Genomic DNA, 24,297 nt, shown 5'->3' with positions numbered 1-24,297 from the left:
TTTGAAATTGACTTCAGCCGCAGTGTTTGTTTAGGTGTGGTGACCCCTTTGTATACTTGTTGTAGTTGCCTCTCAATCCGCACAATTCTGATTGTCCCCACTGGACGCTGTGGAGATTTAGAAACTTGCTTACTGCAATGAACCTCAATGATTTTAAAGCTAGGCATGCTGCCACTGAGTCTGGGATCATTTCAGCTGCCAGTGGTAATGAGCTGCTGAGTTTTTCAGATTAAAAGAAAACCAGATTGAATACATTTAAATATTATGCTAATATACATAAACACTAGTATACTGAATGAAGTTCCTGTTACCAGAGCAATGTATCCCAAACCAATTCTTGTAGACTCAGCTGTCTGTCAGGTTAGTCATTCTGTGCATGAATGCTGAACCTTAGGTACCAGCAGGAAATAGTCAATGCAATCTATAGCTTCTATAGTTTACAGCTGATGAAGGGCCAGTGTGAAAATGTTTCCGAGATGCAGCTGGTGGATAGAGTGTATGAAGGTTTTTCCCAAGCCTCTAACACTATTACTTTACTTTTCTAAAATTGGAAGCATCTTGCAGAATCACTTTTTGCAAAAGAAATAGAAATACAGTTGTGGGAACCGAACTAGCCTTTTTTAAAAAGCGAGATAAACAAAAAATAATAACAATAAAATTATTTACTTAAAGATTTTAAAGACTGACATTCTTGTTTTATTTTCTATACTGATCCACATCTATTAACTTGCAGGTTTTGTTACAAAACAAAAATGAGAAATAGAGTGGAAGAAGTCTGATGCTTGACTTTTTGGGATACTATTCCCTCTATTGTACTCCTGCTGCTGTAACAGCAGCCTGCCTATGAGTGGTTAAATGCTGCGACTGTGCCTTTGAAATAGTTATTTGATGGCTCACAGAGCCCGAGCTCACACAGTAGGTAAGACCTGACAGAAGAGCTTACGAGTTTGTGGAGTGATTATGCATTTTGTTCATAGGTGGGAACTCTGCTCAACAGAGGAGTCTGTCTAGGGAAAGGGCAAAATCCTCTCTTGTCATGGCTCAGAGGCATGCTGATGCCTCCTGCTAATGCTCAAGTTTCTGCTGACTGTCTAGACAGTTTCCATTCTGTAACTCTTCTTTTGTTTCTTATGATACTCTGTGTCTGCAAAGACCACGCTGATCTCTGACAAGAACATTCTCTATAGCTTGATTGAGTCAAAGTGATCAAAAACTGTAGAGGCAGTTTTTCCCTATAAGGTTTGTCTTGAGTCCTTAGTCATATGCCTTTGGCAAGTTGTTCATCATTCGTGAAGTCAGGAATAGAGGCTTTGATTTAAATAAACAGATCAGACAGTGCACAGCTCCTACTATTCTGCAATAATTTTGCCTCTTCTGGGGGGAAAAGTGCCAGTACTGGAAACTCTATTATTCCTCAAGCCGATAGAATTTAACTGTGTCTACTATGTGTGCACTTACTATTGTAGGGCCTGATTTACGATGACTATTAAAAACAAAACCAAACCACCACACAATCTGAATGATTCTTGGCAGGTATCTCTGGAAGCTGTTAGTAAAGTGAATACCATCAGTTCAAGAAAACACAATTTTGTATCGAATGCAGGAGAAAATGGAGAAACACAAATGTGTTATGATCAAAATGTTTTTGATTTACCTTCTGGACTTGATTAACAGTCAACTGTATTTTTCTAAAATTCTAGTTTCAGAAGATTCTTGATATAGATGCTGATTAGGACTTCCTTTAGAAGTGATGCGGTTAGTTCTCCTGTAAAAGACTGAATTTCTGATGGTAGCAGCTATATCCTCATAGCTCTGTTTGCTGTTATCGAGAAAATAGTGGGTTAGTTGTAGCAAAAATGAGCCATCTTTCTTACTGCTACAACTGTCTATATAATTGTAACAACCAGAAGGATAAGGGAGCCAAATCAGATTTTATGTGAAACAGACCCAAGCTGTTTCAGAAGTTGCCCTGAAAAACATTTATCATGGCCCTAGAAGGAGGTGGCCTAAACAGCGGTGTGAGTTCTCCTCAGTAGTGTCTAGAGCAAAGTGCATTGTGTTAGTGGGGCAGTTTAAACTAACCTTTTCTTTGAGCTTAAATGTACTGGAGTTTTCATAATTAACCAATTTATCTTGCTCAACTGTGTGTGGGGGAGGAAGGGGAGTGGGAATGACAGCAGAAACATCTGCAGAGCAGTAACTTCATATACTGCTACAGCTGTTAAAAACGGGGATATCTCTTTACCCAGGAATCCATTTATATCTGACATTTGAAAAAGAAAGATACTTGTACCTACATCATATGCCACCTAACTGTTGGGATATGCCATGTTCAAGTATTATAATATTGCATCCTACAATTGCTACTTGAATGCAATGCATCTTGCTCTGCAAGTCTGCTTAATCTTGCTGTGATGTTTTGCTTTGTGGAAAATAAAATCACTTGTACACATACGGCATCCTGTTTTGAATCACTTGTAGTAATTTACTTTTTTAATTCTGAAAGGAGTATTAGTATTTTCAGTAGGTTTGAATTCTTTCATATGTTCTAATGATAATTCAGGTAATTACGCCTGAAATACTCTATAAATACTTTTTTTCTTGCTATGCAGTGCATGGTTGCTCTGATTATTCAATTTAAGAGAGTTTTTGAGACCATCTCCTCTTTGGGTCAGTTACATGAGTACTGCATGGAAGTATTTATATTTGGATCAGGTGGTTTTCGTGTTTTTTCTTAGAAATGTGTAAATGTGAGCGTGTGTGGAACAAAACTGCATCTCACATCTTTGAACCTTGTGGGCAGCATTGTCTCCTCACTAGATGGCTTTGCAGCATGCTGGAGTGATGGTGGCTCTGGTGACCCAAACGTGTACAATTTAGCAGAGATTTGTGGTGCTGAGGCTCAGTCTCTGTTTTTACTCATCACTTCTTTGGCACTGTCAGAGTTGCACTGATTGCTTGAGCCAGCAAAAGAGCCCTCCAAGTGAGCACTGCCCAGCCTGTGGATGTGTTCACACTGCTGGGGAGCCTTCTAGGCTGTGGGTCTGCAGAGACAACACTGAGGGCATGAGAGGGGATTCACCAGTAACTAGAAATCCATTGCTGCAACAATGACATATTCTCCTTCCCTCTTATGACTTTTCAAAGTGAAATACTGGACAGAGGGGCCTATGACCAGAATGTCTTTGAGTATGCACACTCACTGACATGCTGCTTGGAAATTGGGTCAAATCATGCCCTATCTGACTCCTGGATTAATTGGTAAGGAGGTAAACACTTCAAATGTACACTTTGTAATGTTCTTTGTGTTTTTTTTTCCCCCAGTAGCTCGCATGAAATGCAGTTTCAGACAAAATTTGTTTGTAAAATTAGATATTAGCTTACTGCAATAAGCACTATTCTTGTGACCTGCTTTTCCTTATTACTTTCTTTATTTGTTTTTGTTTATCAAAAATTCATGAAAAAAGAAAGACTTTTATTTTGGGGAAGATATGCTCGTCAGTTATAAAAATCTAACTACAGGCTAGTTTTTGAATACCATATATGAAACAAGGCTGTCCTGTATCTTTTAAAGATAGCATGTATACCCAGGCATGCAGCAGAGGATTAGACAGACATGCAACTAAATCTCTCCCATAAAAAAGATATTGTGTTATATTGTATATGACCTGTAGCCCAAGACACTTTAATGAACTGCTTATCCACTGCCATCCCAACCCCTACTCCCCTATCTGGTACCGGCACTCATTATAAATCATCAGTGTTTCTTTCTCTTAATATCTCCCTGCTCAAGTTGCATTCTATTTTTATACTCCTTAAATTAACCTTAAGAAAAGAAGATTTAAAAAAAAAACATTCCTGGGTTTTGCCTTTAGGTTATGCTTCATCCAAGTGATTACCCTGATTTTAAGCATAGCCAGGGTAAGGGAAGTGCTGCAAGAACCATCTGTCTGGACTTACTAAATGACCGAGAGGGTGTCTGTCTGGGTGATCTGCATTTAAATTGTATCATCTTATCCTCATTATCTTTTTTGTGTGATTGTCTGGGGATTTTTCTAAAGGATTCCTTTAGCATAAATCACAATGTATGATTTCTGATACCTCATTTTTGTCTGTGTGGCTTAAACCAGAAATATATTAAATTTGGTCCTTAGAGTCCTCTTGGGTCATTCTTTTTAGTGCCTTTATGAATTAAATCCCTTTCTCCCCCTTTTTATTTTTTTTTTTTCATCCTTGGATTATTGTTTGTCCACTGGAAAAAGCTGATGTCTGAAATTTACAGGGGGTGTGTGTCCGCTAGGTTTTCAGTGTGTGTTTGTGTATGTCTTGTATTCACATATTAATGTGTTTCTTCTCATGTTATCCGATGGTGGTGGCATTTTTAATCAGTTTTGATGAGCTACACTGAAATAGCCTGTGAAATCTGAAAACTACTCCAAAAGGAGCTGTCCGACTCAGTCTTAGAAACTCATTAACAAACATCCATAAATACATAATTACAAACTGGTTTCCTTGTTTACCATTTTTCTTTCATAATGACAATGAGACATGACAGCTAGTCCCAGGGGACTCCTGCACTTCTCGGCTGGTTGATGTCACACCGCCTTTAGACCTGCATCTCGCCAAGTAACCAAGGGACTCACTGATCTCCCACAAATGTGCTACCTGTCACGTCTGATTGCCTTAAAGCAGACCCATCTTAGTTCTGAAATGGATAAATACTTGTGCATAAGTATTTCAGCTCTTCATACAACGATTGCCTTCTTTTCTGTAATAGATCCAAAACAGGGATATGGTTTAAATTGAGAATATAAGAAAAATGTTTCCATTTTAATTGCAAGGATTTTGGTTGTGAGTCACTGTGCCTTTATTTTGCTGCTGGGGAAAAAGCAACAATAGTGACTTTTAAATAGATTTAGGTCTTCCACTCTACTAGAAGTATTCAAGCTACATGTTTGTTTGGTACTGGATTTCTACTCAGAATTATAATACTGCTATTCAACTAGTAGTTTTTCAAGGTGCAGTGAAAACTCAGTGTCAGGCTTTCTCCCATTTAACTGATCTGCTGCAGAATTTGGTCAGATTTCTGTATCTTGGTAAATACAATGACTTTTTTTGCCCTTTCTTAAACATACTTTTGTACATTTATTATGGTTATTAAGTAGATGCTGTTTTTGTGTTATAAATTCTTTGGACTGATCTGGATGTCCCCAGATACTTCTCTGTTGGCTGCTATGTTCTGGATTCTGGACTGAATTTTAAACTGGTGTTTGGATCTGCTCAACTGTGCCGCTTAAACTCTAATTGTCATATTTGGACTAAAAGAGCAAGCAGAATTTTTCCCTGAGGGTTTGGATGTGTTCATCATTCAGCCTTAAAACTGTTAAGCTTGCAAACAATTTGAACTTGATTGCTCTTCTGCAGAGTTGTGTCCTGCTCCAAACAAAATTAACAGCAAGAATGCTTTTGAATTTTCCTGGGAATAGAACTGGGCTCTGACAGCCTTGTCCAATGTACTCATCTTGCCTAAATTTTCTCAGAATTGGTACGACCGGTGTGTTAACACTGTTGCTTCGGCCTCAAGAACGAATGGCCAGATAGTCCACCGTTTTGCCCACACTCTGTTAATTAGTCTTAGTGCATCTGATCTTGGTGGCGCTTGCCATTGCAGCATCACAGCCTCCCTTGTTCACTATAGCTCCCGTCAGTTTGAAAACGGTTATTCGGTCAATGGTTTAATTTCCTTGTCAGCTGTGCTGGCGTGCAGGGCTGTGATATCTGTGCAGCTTGGGCAGAAGTTCTGTGTGACACCAGGACTGTGTGTCTGGGGACAGTGCTCAGGCATGCTGTCCCACACCAAGGCCATCTGCACCCCTGATGGGTTTCACCACACATCCCTGCTCACAGGGACCTGTCACTGGCTCTGTCAATCAAGTGTTCCTGACAGGAGCACATGGTGTGTTCCCCTCTGCCCAAACATTAAATGTTGAGTCACTTAAATAGAAATAAAAAAAACCTAAACATTATCACTGCAACAAGAAGCAGTAGCTTGGAGTAGTTTTCAGATTTACCTTTATTCGTAATGTTCCAGACACAGAAGACGCATCCTAGTTTGACACCTCATGAATTTCAATCACCTATTTTAAGGGGAGATGATAACATCAATATGGAAAAGTGATTTAGTGAGCCATCCTAGCCATATCTAGAATTACGTAAAGCTGGCATCTAATAGAACGGCATGAAATTGCAGAAAGAAACAAAGTATCTCCATAATTACTGGTTTCCTGAAGCACTTGAAAATAGTGAGAGAGAGCATATTGCAAATCTCTAAAAATAAATAGTTTGTAAAGTCATAATCATTATAAAACAGATTTACTTGTGAAGACAGTATTACACATGTAGTAAGTGGCAGACTACACTTTAACGTGTAGCACATATGTGACTTGAAAAAAATAAGTCAGCCCGAGCTGTATTAATCATGAATTTTATTTCTCTTCAGTCATCTTAATGGATGTAAGTGGGCCAATTCTGAAAATTAGGAAGGAATGGATAATCTTAACAAAAAAATAATAGAATTGGTCTGATTTAGAAAACATTTTTTGAAATGAAAGAATGGTTTCTGAAAGTACGGGCCTTACTTGTATTTGGTAAAAACAAAGCAAAAGAATCACCTTCATCAATAGATAAGCTCTCTTTTTGACCACCCCATTAATTATTGTTTACTTTTCTTTCTTTTTTTTTTTTTCCTTTTTTAACTTTAGATTCTATTGCTGGCAATCTTGGAAAACTAGTAAAGTACTATCATATTCCAGATAATGTTCTTAACTTCTTGGCATATGTTCCTTCTTTCAAACCCCTCAGGATAATCCTCAGCTCCACAAAAACATGAGTCAAATACATTACAAAGTTCCCTCAGAGAATCAACATCTTTTCCAGCTGTTTGGATAGTCCGTCTAAAACCTGACCAGACCTCTCATCTCCCAGTATTGTTTTGGGCTTTTATTTTTTGACTTTGATTTGTTCAATGTTCTAATTTCTAAACTGAGCCAATAATTTGAGTCTCTTCAGTTTTCTTTAAAATACTTACACTGGACAATAGAGTGATCTATTATCCAAAGAAGATTGCATTGTTTTCAGCTATTTCTACTCACTAGCACAAAAATTCTTACCCGTATCAACAAAACCCTTTTTAAAATTCTCCCTAGACAGTTTCCTATATTATTTATGGATTAACGTATCTCCCAACCATATTCCTAAGTAGACTTCTAGTTGTTTTGATTGGTCTGAAATAGATGCACAGCAATTGTGGGGGCTGTATAAAGCTCTTGGTTGATATTCTTATTTTAAATATAGTTCTGGCAACTGGGTAGATAACATTTTTATTTTTTATTGTTTTTTAAAGGAATGCATTTGTAATCATTCCAGTTAATTCCTTATGTATTTTATCTGGCAAGGTAGTATAAATCTACTTGTTACAGCTTTAAAGATTGGCAAGTTACCTAGTAAGCAGCCTAAGGTGGGAATTGAGCCTCAAAAGTTTTCGTTCTCAATTAGCAAAAATAAGCTTATCCCTAGACTTTCTACACAGAACCATTTATTTTCTTCTAACCTTTAATAAACCTGCACTAACTATGGGGAAAGAGTGTTATGTTAAGAGAATCCAGCATTGGACCCGTTAATATCCACAAGCAGTATGATCTCCTTCTCTATTTTTCATTTGTTGCTTGCAAGGGGAACAAAGCAGAGGAGGTTATAACCATAGTAACATGATGTCCCCAGTCTCACAATATATTAGATCATACTTGTAAAATAAAGTGCTCTATAAAATATAGCCAGTGATCAGGAAAGTGTTTGTCACTCGTGTTACCCAGGTTCAGCGGAGGTGTGGATTGCGTGGCTTTGTGCTTGCTGCTGGAGGTGGGGAGGCATGCCATGAAGGCTCTTTGACACAGTCAGCTGCAAGCTCCTCTGGCGTTTGGGAGCTGGCGGGATGCCGTGCTGCTCCACAGGCAGGCCTGTTGAGAATCCAAGTCTTATGCCTGGCCCAGAGTGGAATACCGTAGTGGTTCTGGGGGTACGTGCCAGGGGGCTTCAGCCTCCCTCTTCCCTCCTCCTCTTTCCCATCTCTGGCTGCCAACTCTTCTGCATCTGCTGAGCAGGGGCTTCCACAGCACCCCAGCTCCCTGCCGCAAGTCACCACCATGCTAAGCTGTGTGACAGACCCCAGTCCTGGTTCAGTCTGTGGGCTTAAAAATAATAAAAATAATAATTAATAAAAATATCATTCTGATGTTGGAGCTAGCCCAGATCATTCTAACTGCACTCAGTAAGCAAACAAGTACACGAGCAGTTATGCCAACAGACTATGGGGAGAGGAAACCTCTGGCACAGCAGGGGAAGGAGCTGACAGGCGGTGATGACAGCAGGGCAAAGGAGTCCATCATCCTGTGGAGCTCCTCTGCAGCCACCCAGCCCTGCCAGCTGGAGGGATGCAGCCCAGCACAGCCATGGCTCTGCTCCATCATGCTCCACTGCTGCTTGCCACTCTTGTGAGTTCAGTGGCTTCCTGTCCTGGGCTGCTGTCTTCCAGCAATGTTTAGTAAGTTGGCACCTGTGTGCTCTCCACTTGGAGAAAAAAAAAAAAAAAAAAAAGGAACAAAAAATATTCTGTAGAAAAAGTCTGGCAATCTGGTGCATTGTTTTCATCACCTCACTCATCTGCAACGTAATCGCAGTTGCTTCTGCATCACCTGTAGGCGACTCAGCAAAATCTGTGCGTGTAAGAACCATCTGGAGGGCTCTGTGTTGTGCTCAGCTTCTCAAAAATAGCCCATGCACCTTATCTTCAATGTATTGCATGTTGGACAGTATGAGAGGGACACACAAATAAAAAGTCAGTTTCCAAAAGAGAAGATGTTCTGGGGAGATATTTTTGCACTGCTAGTGAGGCTAATCAGAAGGCATGAGTGCATTTCACATGTATATGTTAATACTTCCCCTCTTCTAAAATGTCTCATGCAAATATCCTCATGACAATGTGTGAGTGTTGGTAGAATGAAGTGTGGATCTGATATACTGGGTGTGCTTTTCTAAAATGTAATATACAATGGGTTTTCCATGCTATAAAAATTTTGACCTCCTTGTCAGTCTAGACCCCCTAAATTATGCCAGTGACTACGCTGTGAATTTCAGAGGCCCAATAAAATTTTAGTGCTATTCATGTGGGAATTAAGGCTTCACTATTGCTTATGGTATTCTTTAAACGTAGCCTTACCTTGGTGGTGTGTCAAAGAAATGCAGAAATCCTCAGGGACCCAAGTCCTGCAGTCGGGAGATGTTTTGGTTAAGCTGAAGAGGTTGTAGTATTGACCTGTTAGTAGGAAAGTGAGTGCATGCTATTCAAAGTGGAAAAAAATACCATGTTAGATGCTTTACAGAATAGGTATTCTTTGGCTCTTAGGACTGTGACTGCCTATTTGATAAAGGCTTTAGCATTTGCAACTGTGATTGCAGAAACTTCCTAATTTTGTTAATCTAGCTGATTTAGTTTGACAGAAGTTAATATTAGTCTTTCTTATTATAAAGACTGCATTTAGCTTCTGGCAGTGTGCAGAAGTCATTACTGTCACATGGTTCTAATTTCTGAAAATTAATCTTTTTAAGATAAACGTGGAAAGAAAAAACTCTGGACATTTCATTAACAGGAAAGTAGTTGAAGTGCTGCCATAAACGCTTATGAAAAACTGTATAATACTGTTTGGCCCCATATAATTTCCTAGGGAATTCAAGTCCTTGAATAAGTAATAGTAGTTTTATAATATTCTGTGACAGACAGAGCATGCTTGTTATGTAAACATAGTTACTAGATACCAGGATACATGTGTTTAATACTATAAATTGAGCTTACTTGAATGTGAGTGACTGAAGTCCTTTCAAATGCTTTCAAATACAGCTAATGCTTATGCCAAAAGTGCAGAATTTATCTGAATCTTTGACCTTTATTAAGGCTTTGTTTTGAGTATACATTTCTAAGCTTAGTGTCTCAAGTTGCAAACTGCTTGCTTTAGAGAATCGACCCATAAACTTTGCTTAATGTGTAGTTGAATCTCATGTCCTGTGCCAAAGAACAATAATAGTAGGTGAGCATTAAGGTACTAAACGTTTCAGATAGCACGTTTCTTGTGACGTCTTATAAGAAATGCAAATTCTCACATTTTTGCTCTGGGCTAATTGGTTTTACAAAGTATGTTTGTAAGATATGTTCTGAAAGATGGCTGATATAACTAACTCCACTTGTCAGCAGGAGCAAGAAAAATTAAATCTGAGACTACACAGTCAAACCTCTAACAAAATTGTTTGCGTTGCTCTAGTTACATGAATCAGTGGCACCCTTTCTCCTATTAGGAGAATGGTGATGCTGTCCAGGAATTAGTATAGTTCTCTTCTTTTTCTTTCTTTCTTTTTTTCTCTTCCTTTCTTTTTTCCTTTTTTCTTCCCACAGTCTTGATATTGTGACTACTGGATCGTTCCTTATGTTTCCGGTTTCTTGTTACTGCTGTAAGGTTTTGAACTCACCAGCACTTCTGTAGATGCCTCTTCTTGGCTTATGGCTATTATCTTTACCAGTAGCAGCTGGCTGATTATTTTTTCTTTTTAAGATGAAAAAACAATAAGACTGTGTTTCTAGCACATACTTTTTTTGATTCTCATGAGATAGAAGCTATCTTAATGTAATACTTTCATGTGTTAGCTATTTTGTTGGTGAGGCTTTTTAGAAGATTAATATGGCAACTAGTGAACCTCACCTAAATGTGTCACTCTCTACTCCAAGAACTGTGCATCTGCTACTTCTGGTTTCATTGTAGTTGTAACCATGCCACTGGCAGATGTCTTTTCAATTGGGACTTTGAACGTACTGCATACTATTTCTTCTTCCATTTGACCACCATATTGGGGGATCAAGCAAGCTGCTGGACTGCTTTAGTCTTGGATAAAATGGGAAATGTCATGTAAATAGTTATACAACCATAGAATCATCAAGGTTGGAAAAGATCTCTTAAGATCATCAAGTCCAACTCTCCACTTACCCCCGATATTTCCCCACTAAACCATTTCCCTTAATACCATCTCTAAATACCTCCTGCGACAGCGACTCAACCATCTCCTTGGTCATTCCAGCACCTGACCACACTTTCAGAGAAGAAGCTTTTCCTAGTATCTAACCTGAACCTCCCCTAGTGCAAATTCAGGCCATTCCCTCCAGTCCTATTGCTAGTTAATGGGAGATGAGGGCAACTCTCATGTCACCACAGCCTTTATTCACGTAGTTGTAGAGAGTAATAAGGTCTCTCCTAAGCCTTCTCCAGAATAAACAATCCCAGATCGCTCAGCAACTCTTTGTAAGACTTGTGCTCTCCATACCTCTCACCAGTTTTGTTGCCTTTCTCTGGACATGCTCTAGGGCCTCGATGGCTTTCTTGTAGTGAGGGTCCCAAAATTGAACTCAGGACTCAAGATACAGCCTTACCAGAGCTGTGTACAAGGGAATGATCACCTCCCTGCTCCAGATGGCAACGCTATTTCTTACACAATCCAGGCTGCGGTTGGCCCTCTTGGTTACCTGGGCACACTGATGGCTCATGTTCAGCTGAGTATTGACCAGAACTCCCAGGTCCATTTCTTCAACACGGTCTTCTAGCCACTCTTCCCCAAGCCTGTAGCGTTGCCTGGGGTTGTTATAACCAAAGTGCAGGACCTGACACTTGGTCTTGTTGGACTTCATCCCACTGGCAGATTGATGCATCCTCCCAGCTAGGTGTCATCTGCAAACTTACTGAGGATTCACTCAATTCCCTTGTCCATGTCATCAATAAAGATATTAAACAGGACGAGCCCCAGTACCAGGCCCTGGGGAATACAACTCGTGACCAGTCACTAGCTTGATTTAACTCCATTCACCACCATTCTCTGGGCCCAGCCTGCCAGGCCGTTCTTTATCCAGCAAAGAGTGTACCTGTCCAGGCCATGGGCTGCCAGCGTCCCCAGGAGAATACTATGGGAGACGGTGCCAACGGCTTTGCTGAAGTCTAGGTAAACTATGCCAGCAGCCATTCCCTCTTTCACCAGGCAGGTCACCTGGCCATAGAATGAAATGAGGTTGGTCAGGCAGGACCTGTGTTTCGTGAAGCCATGCTGGCTGGGCCTCATCCCTCGATTGTCCTGCACATGCCATGTGATCCCACACATGATGGTCTGTTCCATAATCTTCCCTGGCACTGAGGTCAGGATGACAAGCCTGTGGTTCCCCGGATCCCCCTTATGACTCTTCTTGTAGATGGGAGTCACTCTGGCAAGCCTCCAATCCTCTGGGACCTCTCTGGTTGAGCAGGAACACTGATAGATGATGGAAAATGGCTTGACAGTCACCTCCACGAGCTCCCTCAGCACCCTTGGGTGAATCCCACCTAACTCCTTGGACTTGTGACAGTCCTGGTGGAGTTGTAGGTCTCTAACTGACTTCAAGATGAGGGGATAGAGTACTCTGAGGATAACTGGTCTGACTCTTAAAGACAGGTGTAAAGAAGGCATTGAGAACATCAGCCTTTTCCTTATCCTTAGTGATCATGTTCCCCACTGCATCGAGTAAAGAAAGGAGATTCTCCTTTGCCTTGTTCTTACTGTTAATATATTTGTAAAAAAATTTTTGATCTCTTTCACCTCAGCAGCCAGGTTGACTTCAAGCTGGGCTTTTGCCTTTCTATTTTTCTCTCTGCATATCCTAACCACTTCTTTGTACTATCCCTGAGTTGCCTGTCCCTTCTTCCACAGGAGGTAGATTCTCTTTTTCTCCTGCAGCCTCAGGAAAAGTTCCCTGTTGGTCCACACCAGACTTCTTCCCCACCAGCTCATATTGTGGCACAGGGGGATAGCGTGCTCATGCACCTTTGAGATGTCCTTCTTGAGAAGTATCCAGTCTTCATGGAGCCCTTTACCCTTCAGAACTGACTTGCAAGGGACTCTCCCTAACAGTGTCCTGAGTAGTTCAAAGTCTGCCCTCTGGAAGTCCAAAGCAGCAGTTTTGTCAACCCCCTCCCCCCCCCCACCGACTTCACCAAGAATTGAGAGCTCTGCCATTTCATGGCACTCTGCCCAAGACAGCTACCCACCTGTGCTTCTCTGTTTGTGAACAGCAGGTCTAGCGGGGCACCTCCCCTGGTAGGCTCTCTTACCAGCTGCATCAGGAAGTTATCTTCTACACACCTTAGAAATCTCCTAGACTGCTTCTTCTGTACCATGTTGTATTTCCAGCACATACTGGGGGAGCTGAAGTCCCCTTGAGAACAAGTGTTGCTGATTGCACAACTTCTGCCAGCTGCTTGCAGAACAGCTCGTCCTTCTCTTCATCCTGGTTAGGTGGTCTATAACAGATGCCCACCAGGATGTGTGCCTTTTAGGCCATCCCCCTGCTCCTTACCCATAGAGGCTCAGCTTTATCATTCCCAGCCCCAAGCTCAACAACATCGAAACACTCCTAACATAGAGAGCCATGCCTCTCCTTCCTTGCCTATTCCTTCTGAAGAGCTTAGAGCCATCCATTGCAGCACTCCAGTTGTGGGAGTGATCCCACTATGTTTTAGTAATGGCAACTAAGTCATAGCTTGCCTGCCTCATGATGGCTTCTAGTTCCTCCTGTTTGTTGCCCATGCTGCATGCATTGATATAGATGCACTTCAGTTGAGCCATTTCTCTCACTCCTAACCACATAATCATTTCCCCAGGCTCATCTCTAGTGAGCCTGGTTTCACCTCCTTCCCCCTTCCTACCTAGTTTAAGCCCTCCTGGGCTAGTATCCATTTCCCTCTTTGAGACAGGAGAGGCAGCCATCAGGCCAGATGCTCAGTAAACTGCCCCATGGTCAAAAAAACCAACAGAATTCATGTGATTGCACCAGCCTCTTAGCCACATATTTAACAGATGGGTTTTCCTGGTCCTCTCAGTATCCCTCGCTGCCACTGAAGTTATAGAGGAAAACTCTATCTGTACTCCTACTCCATCAAGTAACCGCCCCAGTGCCCTGAAGTCCCTTTTGATAGCTCTCAGGCTTCCCTCAGCAACTTCATCACTGCTAGCCTGAACTAGCAGTAAAGGGTAATAATCAGAGGGTTGAACCAGACGAGGAAGTATTTTAATAATGTCCCTGACCTGGGGCTCCAGGAGGCAGCACACTTCCCTGCAGGTAGGGTCCAGCTGACATACTTGGCCCTCCTTTCCCCTCAGAAGGGAATCGCCTGCTACAGTCACCCTTCTTTCCTTCTTGGTGGAGGCAGTCTTGAGGAGTAGAGTCAACCACTGCCTCGGCCTGGACAGCCTCCTTGGTGGTCTTTCCACTGCGTCGTCGCTTACCTCTCCCTCAAGTTCCAGAGCCTCAAACTTATTACAGAGGGGGGTACCTGGGGAAGCAAGGTAGACAGGGAGGGCATCTGCCTGCGACACCGAGCTGAGACCTGATCCCATTCCTTCTCATCTCTTAGGTCCCCTCCCTTTGCCCATCAATGACAGGGCAGGGGGTTCACCACCATCTGGGGGGTATCACCCTGGTGCCTTTCTCTCACGTTCAGCAGAGAGTTACTCCACCAATCTATCTCCTGCTCCTTAACCTCTCCACCTCTTCCTGGAGCTCTGCCACCATCCTGAGCCAATCACCCACCTGCTCACACCTTGTGCAGCGGGTATCACAGAATCACAGAATTGTTGGGGTTGGAAGTGGCCTCTAGTGATCATCCAGTCCAACCCCATTACCAAAGCAGGCTCTCTACAGCAGGCTGCACAGGTAAGCGTCCAGGCAAGCCTTGAATATCTCCAGAGAAGGAGACTCCACAGCCTCCCTGGGCAGCCTGTTCCAGTGCTCCGTCATGCTCACTGTGAAGAAGTTCCTTTGCATATTTGTATGGAACTTCCTATGGTCAAGTTTATGGCTGTTTCCCCTTGTTCTGTCCCCACAGACCCCTGAAAAGAGCTTGGGCATGTCCCTTTGACTCCCACACTTAAGATATTTATAAATATTAATAAGATCCCCTCTGAGTCTGCTTTTCTCAAGGCTGAACAGACCCAGGTCGCTCAGCCTTTCCTCACAAGGGTGATGCTCTTTATCATCTTTGTGGCCCTCTAATGAACTCTTCCCAGGAGATCCCTCTCTTTTTTGTACCAGGGAGCCCAGAACTGGATACAGTACTCCAGGTGAGGCCTGACCAGGACAGAGTAGAGGGGGAGGATCACCTCCCTTGACCTGCTGGCCGCGCTCCTTTTAATGCACCCCAGGATCCTATTGGCCTTCTTGGCCAGCAGGGCACATTGCTGGCTCATGGCCAATCTGCTGTCCAACAGGAACCCCAGGTCCTTCTCCATAGAGCTCCTCCCCAGCAGGTCATGTCCCAGCCTGTACTGATACTGGTGGTTATTCCTTCTCAGGTGCAAGACTCTACAGTTGCTTTTGTTAAACCTCATCTGGCTTCTTGCTGCCCAGCTCTCCAGCCTGTCCAGGTCTTGCTGAATGGCAGCACAGCCTTCAGGTGTGTCAGCCACTCCTCCCAGCTTTGTATCATTGATGTACTTGCTGAGGGTGGACACTATCCCCTCATCAAGGTCATCGATGAAGATATTGAATAAGACTGGACCCAGCACCAAACCCTGGGGAGCACCGCTAGTAACACTGGGTATCCCTGCTGCCCTTCACCTAAACAGTAGGAACATTTCTTAGTTTAAAAAACAGACAAAACAAAACTTTTGTTAAAACTGATACAAGTTGTGGAAACCTGTAAGTTTTAATGTTGCAACTACTTAAAAGATTGCTATTTTAATTTATATTGAAAAGATAGCTCTAGTGAGGAAGCACAAGTTTGCTCCATGCTAGATACCAATACATCAGTGTAAGGTAAATCTGTATTTTACAGAAAACCAAGTTTTCCTCATTCAGCTGCTTACGAACCCTCTTGTTTCCTACAAAGCATATGGATTTGATTTATTTCTTTGCCAAGTTGGGAAAGGTTATTGTTTTCAAGACAGTTGTATGACTTTGTCTTGGTCCAGACTGTATTATTTAGATGGTGAGTTGTAAGATGACTGATAGAATTCTCTTGCAGGTGTGCAAGCCAGGAGATCTGGCTCTTTGTGTATATAGACTTTGTATTATTGATACACCCAGTTTTCCTGTATGATGCTGCTTGAAAGTGTGGATGTTTGCCTGGTATTCATGACTGTATCACCCATTCTTTGGTCTTTTGATTTTAAAAAGATATTTTAGATTTTCAGTAACCAATTTTAAGACATGTTAGCTGATATCTTGAGTGTGATCCTGTGTTTTGTTCATTATGATGCAGTAGCTGCTGATATTTACATCCTTGTAAGTCCTTTTATTCAGCCATACCTGCCTCAGAGCTTAACTAAAAACTAACAGGGAAGAGTTACATTTCTCCTTTCAATCACATTTACCTTCCCCTTTTGTATCCAGTGTACCACCCACGCTGATTCTGAGGAAGCTGAGGGAGCTCTGCCGCTCTCTGGTTATTCTATATAATTGCTACTTACCATGTTTGTCTCCTTTTTGTAATGGTTTTACCCCAGACATTCTATTCTTCCATCTGCTTAAGGGTAATATTTTCCATGTGCCTTTGCCTACCCAGAAAGGCTGTGTACAGCAGGTTTGCAGACAGGGAGCCCAGCATGCTGTCTCTGGCATGAGGGCACTGCTTCTCCCCTTTGTGTTTTTATAACCTGTATTTTGTGTTTAGGTTTTTTATTTATTTATTTTTTTTCAGCCTCTGGACTTTCCTTAAAATCACTCATGTCATTATGTGGACACTATTTTAATCCACTACCTAAAATATAAAGAAATGATTGTTTGGAGTTGGTTTTTCAGTCTTCCCAAAAATAAGTTGTCTGTTTCTGAAAAAAAAAGAAAAGAAAAAAAATGTTTATTTAATTAAAAATGCAAGTTTTAAAATTTTATACGCTATTACTTGTTAATACCATGGGACTTTTGAACCACATCTGGAAATGTTTGTTGTGAAACTTTCATTCAACAAATTATCAAATAGTAGGTTTTTTTGCTTTTTTTTTTTTTTTGAAGTGGCATAACATGGAAATTAGTATTACCTGTGAGAAGTAACATTTCTTTTGTATTACTTATACCTGCAGTAGTGCAAAGGGCTCACTGGGTACTCCTGGTTTTGTTTCTGTTCATTCTATTTGTAATTTCTTGACGCTAACATTTCCACAACTTTTTGAGTTATCAGTTTCTGTCTTAAGGAGGAAGGTGAATGCTTTCTATTAAAATGGTTCCATCTAACTATGATTTTGAGGAAGTGTTTCGAAGATGTTGTTGTTCAGAGGGAAGTATGCTCTTCATTTTAAATGCTGAGCCTCTTACAGTTGAGACTTCATCAAGTCTGTGCAAAAAGGACCTTGATCTCAGGCTTGTTCTGCTTTGTTTAGTTCTGTTAATTTTTCCGCCACAGCTACAATGCCAATGTTTTGTCTAATAGGAAGAGTGCTACAAGCTCCTGCATGGAAAAGTATGTCTTATTTTATTTATGCAGAGAGGTTTTATGGATTGTTTCCTTCTTTATCTCCCATCTGTTGTTCACTCCCATTCCTTCTGGAGGTGCTTCCCCTCCACCCCTTCCAAATATTTCCTTTTTTAGCAAACCCATTCTGCCACTCTTTTTTTTTGTGTGACCCTGACAAATCTTTGGTAGTTTGTTTAATGTATCTGCCACTTGGATTAAAAAAAAAAAAAAAGTTTGAATAGCAACGAGCTAGAATTTCCAAAAATAAGTATTTTGCTGTAGAAAATAGACCAATAGAAATAAATTTATGGGTGCTTAATATCTTCTGCTGAAACTGTAAATATTTTTTGTTTTCACAAGTTACAATAAAGTGTCCATGGGGGCAGGTGGAAACTGTCTCATATTCATTAACAAAAGGCAAGTTGCTCATACCTAAACTTATTTTTGAGATCCAAAAAAATCATTTTAAATCAGGTCTTTATTTGTCTGGCTTTGTTTATTTAACTTAATCCATAAGCTATATATTTTGAAGGCAGAAATATAATATAGAAAAAGTAAATGATCTGCATGGCAGAATTACATGAGCTTTTTATTTCCCTTTTTGCATTCTGCCACCTAAAATAGCTATAGTTTTATGCAATGTATTATTAAGCATAAACTGACAAAATAATTCACACTATTGTATACAAAAAATGTAAATATTATAAGTAGTTTGTAGTTAAGAAAAAAATAGTTGACCATTTCAGTGTCAATTCATTCATTATGATTAATTGCATTAAGACAAACTAAAAAACCACCAAAAGTTGCTTGTGATGAACATCTTTATGTATTTCTAGTTCTGACGTAATTAGAAACTGACTTCATCTAAAACATTCTTCTGTGTTTTATCAAATGTGATTTTTGATTCTTGCATCTGGTTTCTCTTTTTTCGTCATAACTGTATTCTCTACATTACTGTTAGTAAAATGGTAATAAATAAATGTATTTATTTGAATCACGATTAGATATTGCTTCTGTGAGAAACACGTAACAAGTTACATGTGACATTGTATTCCAACAGCAGAGAGTCAAGCATGACTTCACTTGCTCTTAACACTCAGTGATGAGTGGTCAAAGGAACATAATTATAAGATAAATAATCTTAAATTGGGATGGTAAAGAAGTTTTATCAAATTGCAGTACACTACCATAAAGGATGGTTGTTGTGTGAAATTGCAGTGTTTTTCTCTAGTACCTGTGGCAATGTATTCACCAGAGCTAAAAGCATTTTTGCATGCTCTCTTTATTAGATTTCACTGGGAGGCTTTGTAATTGACTGCAATTGAACTTTAACCATGATGACAAAGTTCTTGTTTTGAATGCTTTTAGATCAGATGCGTAAGTGTCCTCACATGCTGGAGTCATGCAGAAAGCATTGTGCTTAAGTAGCTGAGATTCAAGTGGCCAAAATGGCAGGAAATTTTCAAATATCATGCAAAAGTCAGTGCAAGACTTAGCTAGTATCAGTGTAAAAATCTGAACTTGGTGGCCTAACATTTCTTCAGGAGTTAATGGGCACCTAAAAACCGTCTTTTGGAGAATGCTGCTAGGTGAGTGTCTGGTGGGCTGGTGGTTCCTATGAGCTTTACAAGAACCAAATGTCCCCACTGCTGTCTTGCCACGGTCGCCTCACTACACTAGAGCAGTGCAGTGTGCATCCACACTCAGCAAATACTGCAGTTTTCCAGAAACATAAACTGGCCTGCAAAAAATGAGCTCCAGAGAAAATTAAGCAACAACTGCAAATAGATGGAATAGATGGAATCTGAATGGGCATATAGTATTACAGGAATTCCTTATTTTTAAGCTATTTTGTAAGGTTTTGATTGTTCAGATGTTAAAAATTAGCAGTCTCGGGTGCTTTACTACTCATAACAGGCCAGCATGGACAACTTTTTACCACTAACACTTCAGTTATTGGCATATTATCTTTTCAGCTTGCTAGGTCAGTGTCTACAATCACTAAGAACTGCTTGAGAGAACTTCCTATTTCTTACAGAAAAGAAGGTATGTAAACATGGCTGGCTAGTTTAGGCCAATCACTAGTTAGTTTGCATCCCATGAGACCTTCCTGTTAACTTTGTGTGGCAGAAACTTCTGCTGAAACACTGCATGAGTAAAATCTCAAGTTACTACTTTCTGGATACGCTGCTGAGTGACTGACAGGAAAAGGCAAACAATGCCAAAAAGAGAAAAGTAAAAAGAAAAAAAAAAAAAAACAACCCAACACTCTACAGACTACCATTTTCTTTTGACCATGTGCCTTCAATTAGGTTTAGACAAGCTGAAACATTTATTTCCTCTCAAATTCTCTATTTTAGTGAGGCAAGCAGAGGTAAGAAGAATTACTGAGTAGGAAAACTGTTAAATCGAGCTTGATGCAAGTTACCCTTTACTTACTGAAAGAGTTTAATTTAAAAAATTCATTCCTTTCATGTAATGGAAAAATGATTCAAATGAGCAGAACACTCCCTGTCTTCTTTCAAAAAGTCATTAAATAGACAAGGCAGTTGTAGTCAGTAGTGATTGTCCAAAAGTCAAGACCAGGCAGGTGCTGCGGGTGGTTTTTTTGTTTGCTTTTCCTGTGAAAACTGGGGCAAATCACTGAAAGCAACAAAAGAATTTGCACTGATTCTTTCAAACAGTTGCTGCGTGAAACATTAGAAGAAAATGTAGAAATCAAAGTTGTCAGAGAAGACCAAAAACATCTGACCATACTTCAGAGTGAAAATATTGACAGCTAAGATGTGGCACAAACAGACCTTGAAGAGAAGAGATTTCTTCTGAATAATTATCTCTATGGGGAGGAGTTAAATTCTCAATATGTAGTTTCACTTCTGTTTTCAAAATGGGTCATTATTGTGCTAGTGGATTAGAAGTCACACCCAAACAAATGATAGGAGTTAGACAAATAGCTGCTCTTTCCAGAAGTGAAGTTGTCCTATAGTGGCTGTGTTATAGCTGTGAAATCTTAGATTTTTCTCAAAAGCTCTATTAACTCCTCTCTCATTCTCTCCTGATGAGTCTTCCAGAAATTCACTATTTTCAGTTATCAAAAAGAAATGAAAATAACCAAGAATGGTCTGCTTGGTAACTAGCTGCTTGGAAACTAGCAGAGTTTCAGAAGCAGCATTGTAACATTTGTTGTTTAGTGTTATGTCAAATGCCATGGTTTATTGCTGCGGGAGCTACAAAGTAGCTATAAAACAGTAGCTGAACTGAGAGCTCCACAGTTCAGGAATTCCTAGAATTTTAGAAGCTGAGCTAAGTACAGGAATTCAAAATTAGTGTAGATGACAGTGTTAGGTGACAGGATCCGCTGTTGCAGAACTGTGCCTACCATTAGATTTATGTAAGGGTACACAAGCTATTCCCATCTTATAGCTTTTTTTTTTTTTTTTTTTGGATACATATAATACAGAGGTCAGATAACAGAACTGATACTTCCTAAGGGATGTCTAATTGCTTGTCATGGCAACTTAGAGATCTAAGCTTAAAACATGCAAGCTTTTGTTTCTGAAGCTTTGTTAGGAAATGAGCGATCGTAAAGCTTCCCCATATCAGGATGCTGCTTTGCTTCCTTTCCTATTACATCCAAATCTGACATCCTGGTCTTACTTTTTTGCTCAATTATGTCATGTCATTAACATATTACTAAATAATGTAACTGGAGAGAACTTCACTACACAGAATAGGAATCATCAAATAAATAAATTGAATTACGTTATTTCATTGCATATAATGATATTTGAGAACTGGTTATATTAGGCAAAGTTAACTTCTTCCATTAAAGAGTAATATGGATGGTGATATTCTATTAATTTTACAGTTTGAACATATAAACTGTGTGTCTTAAATGAACTGAGAACTTCCACCGAACACTTTGTCTGCAATTTCAGGAGCCATCTGTTTCCATTGGCTGTGACAAACTTTATCCTTCAGTAGTAATCAAGATAATGACAGATGATACAATACTAGAAGTAAAAGAATTACGCAGTTGGTTACAAGTAGGAAAATGTGTTGTAAGTGTGCCTTGAAGCGCAGTGTAATTGGGCTACAGCTTAAGCAGGTCCCACAACCTGACAGTAACTTCTGTGTAGAGTCAGGAGTAGGACTCTGATCCTTACGGGTCCCTTTCAGCTCTGGATATTGTATGATTTTGTAAGTGAGCCCTAAGCTTTGTCTGTGAAGTGACAGAAATAAGAGAGAGGCTTCACCCCTGGAAGTATCTTTCCAGCTTTTTGCTTTTCTGTGAAGTTAGACAGTTGTATTTCTAAGGTATTATGTTATGTAAAGAGGTGTCTGCTTTAGTATTTTGCCTTACTGCTTAATTCCTTTGCTTTTATAGTCTTAAACCAGCCCCTTTATATTGCTTTAATGTATTTTTTGCATATATTAAAACACACCCACACATGCATCGGTTCAACATTCCAGCAAGGCAGCTGATTTAAAAAAAATGTTGTTAAACAAGTTGAAACTGGTTGGCACATATCTGAAGAAAGAAATCAAATAAAACTGGCAACTAAAGAGAAAGGGAAGTTGATATTGGCTCTTCATCACAGAGGTCTCTAGGTAACATATGCAAAAGCCCTTAAAATGTAATTCTACTTTGAAAAGTGACTATGTAAAAATGTCACCTTACTCAACAGATGTATTCCTTCTATGTACTTGGTGTTGCATCTGCTTACCCTCATTATAAAATATGTAGCTTTTCTTTGATTGCTTTTCCTGTTAAATCTACAGGATCAACAGAAACCTATCTTGCATTTTGACATTTGTACTACCAGAGTTGGTCACTTGACACTTTGCTATCGATCTTAGGTAATAAGCAATTTCTCTGACAAATTGACAGAAAGAAAAGATCATACTAAAGCTCTTAAATTCCAGCCTCTGTTGGAAGTATTGGTATCTTAAATGTCATGTCTCCTTTTCTACCTTCTTGAATTGAATTAGTCCCAGTTCCTTTGATGGTAATACTCAGATGGAAGTTTTAGCTTTATTTTTTCATGATATGGCATAGAGAATTAATTCTTGGAATTTTGGCACATGGTTGAAAATTGAATAAATTAGATCTAGATGGCATGGTGTAGGAACAAGGACCCTCTCAACTATTTACAGAATTACCTTGTACAGCAAGAAAATACTTTGAGGTACAATGTGTAAAGATTTTGCTTAAATTACACTCACATTTATTGGTTTGGTTTTTTAACTGTTTTATAGTATTGTATTCAGAGTAAGTCTTCAGTCTCTGCATTAAATGTAAAGTTGTTCCAAAGAGTTTTTTATTACTAATTATCGTTTTGCAGAATTAATTTTGTCAAGGTAATATATTTTTTTGTATCATTTACCATGATAGACAGACACTTCTTTAGGCATGCTGGCAATATGGTTATGTTTGATCACTTCTTACACTCTTGAACTGATCTTGCCATTGCATGGATATTCATTTGTGAATCCACTTAACCTGTCTGTGTGCTTACTTAAGTTTATTACCTTCATGCTACATGTAAAATAGTACTGAAACATGCAAATAAATGGAAGGTATCTAGCTTTATTAGTCAGCACTCTCAAAATCTAATTATCAACAATATTTGTAAATATGATTGTCTCTCTTCCAGTGTACCTTTGTTTCTTTTGCAACTTTTATATCTTTTAACTGTCCTTATATCACAGTGCTTCCCTTTTAAAGTGCATGAAACAACATGAAATGATGTTCAGAACTGTCTTTGATTAAATTTAAAAATAAAAATAAAAATGACAAAGGAGTGAAGAATTTCTTACTGGACGCTATATTTTGACAAGTCCTTACTTTAAAACTTGATGTTACGATAATTCATAAGTACCAACATTGTTATTTTCAGTTAGGAAAACCAGGAGTTTTGAGTTATTTGAAATGAGTAAGTAAGGCAAAGATGGGTAAACTAGGTGTTTTTGTTTTGGATATCTTTTCACAGAGAAAAACTTCGGGACAGTCTTGGATTCTCTAGGCACTAGTACATCAGCTGGTGCAGTTAAAACACTCCAGGATGACTCAGCTCTTAATGGGATCCGAAAAGGGCTCAAATTTGCCTGTAGAGTATTAAAAATGGCTTAAATTTTTTTTATGATATTGTAAAAAAAAGTTAAAATATAAATAAAATAACTGTTTTTCTCATGGCATTGAAAGTAGGGGTGGCATGATAAACACTGCTCTCTGTGTCTTACAACTCTTAAAGTTACGATCTGGGAAGTTGTACCTCATGTATGGCTCCTCATTTGATGGTGTGATCAGATAAGCCATGCACTTTCATGAAATTGAGGAGCACTGCGATGAAGCAATTGTATGCTTAGTACAGGATGCTGACCGTGGCACCCTTACTTCTTTTATTTTAGAGATGTTCTTATAGTCAACAGTTGATAGGAGCCATCACTTTGGTTCATGGAGGTAAACCACATACATGCAGAACACTTCTATCAGATGCATTTTTTTGTCCTGTTCCATATCTGGGAAGGTTTCCTGGGTGATTTGTGTACTGAAAGAGACCCTCTACATGCTCATTTCTTTCTTTTCTGCACTTCTGAAACAATAGCAGTTTGTGAAATGGAACAGCCATTGTTAAGGGTCGGGCAAAGAACATTGGTATAAAGAAATGGATTATTCCTGTAGGTAGCCCAAACTTTAAATATGTTTTCTGACCTGGTTTTCTGTTTATGT

The 24,297-nt window shown here is 39.7% G+C and overlaps 1 protein-coding gene across 6 annotated transcripts in view; it reads left to right on the top strand.

Moving 5' to 3' along the window:
- Positions 1-24,297, top strand: part of ARL15 (ADP ribosylation factor like GTPase 15) — a 223,085-nt gene that overhangs the window by 153,554 nt on the left and 45,234 nt on the right. The window contains exon 8 of one of the 6 annotated variants that reach the window (XM_021380025.1): positions 19,541-19,610. The exons of the other annotated variants lie outside the window; for them this stretch is intronic. Within the exon in view, the coding sequence (XP_021235700.1) occupies positions 19,541-19,610 (70 nt within the window). The remainder of the gene's footprint in view (positions 1-19,540; positions 19,611-24,297) is intronic. 6 annotated transcript variants of the gene reach the window in all.

Source organism: Numida meleagris, chromosome Z (genome assembly GCF_002078875.1).
Source record: "Numida meleagris isolate 19003 breed g44 Domestic line chromosome Z, NumMel1.0, whole genome shotgun sequence".
Lineage (NCBI taxonomy): Eukaryota > Metazoa > Chordata > Aves > Galliformes > Numididae > Numida > Numida meleagris.
This window is presented reverse-complemented; position numbering and strand designations above follow the sequence as displayed.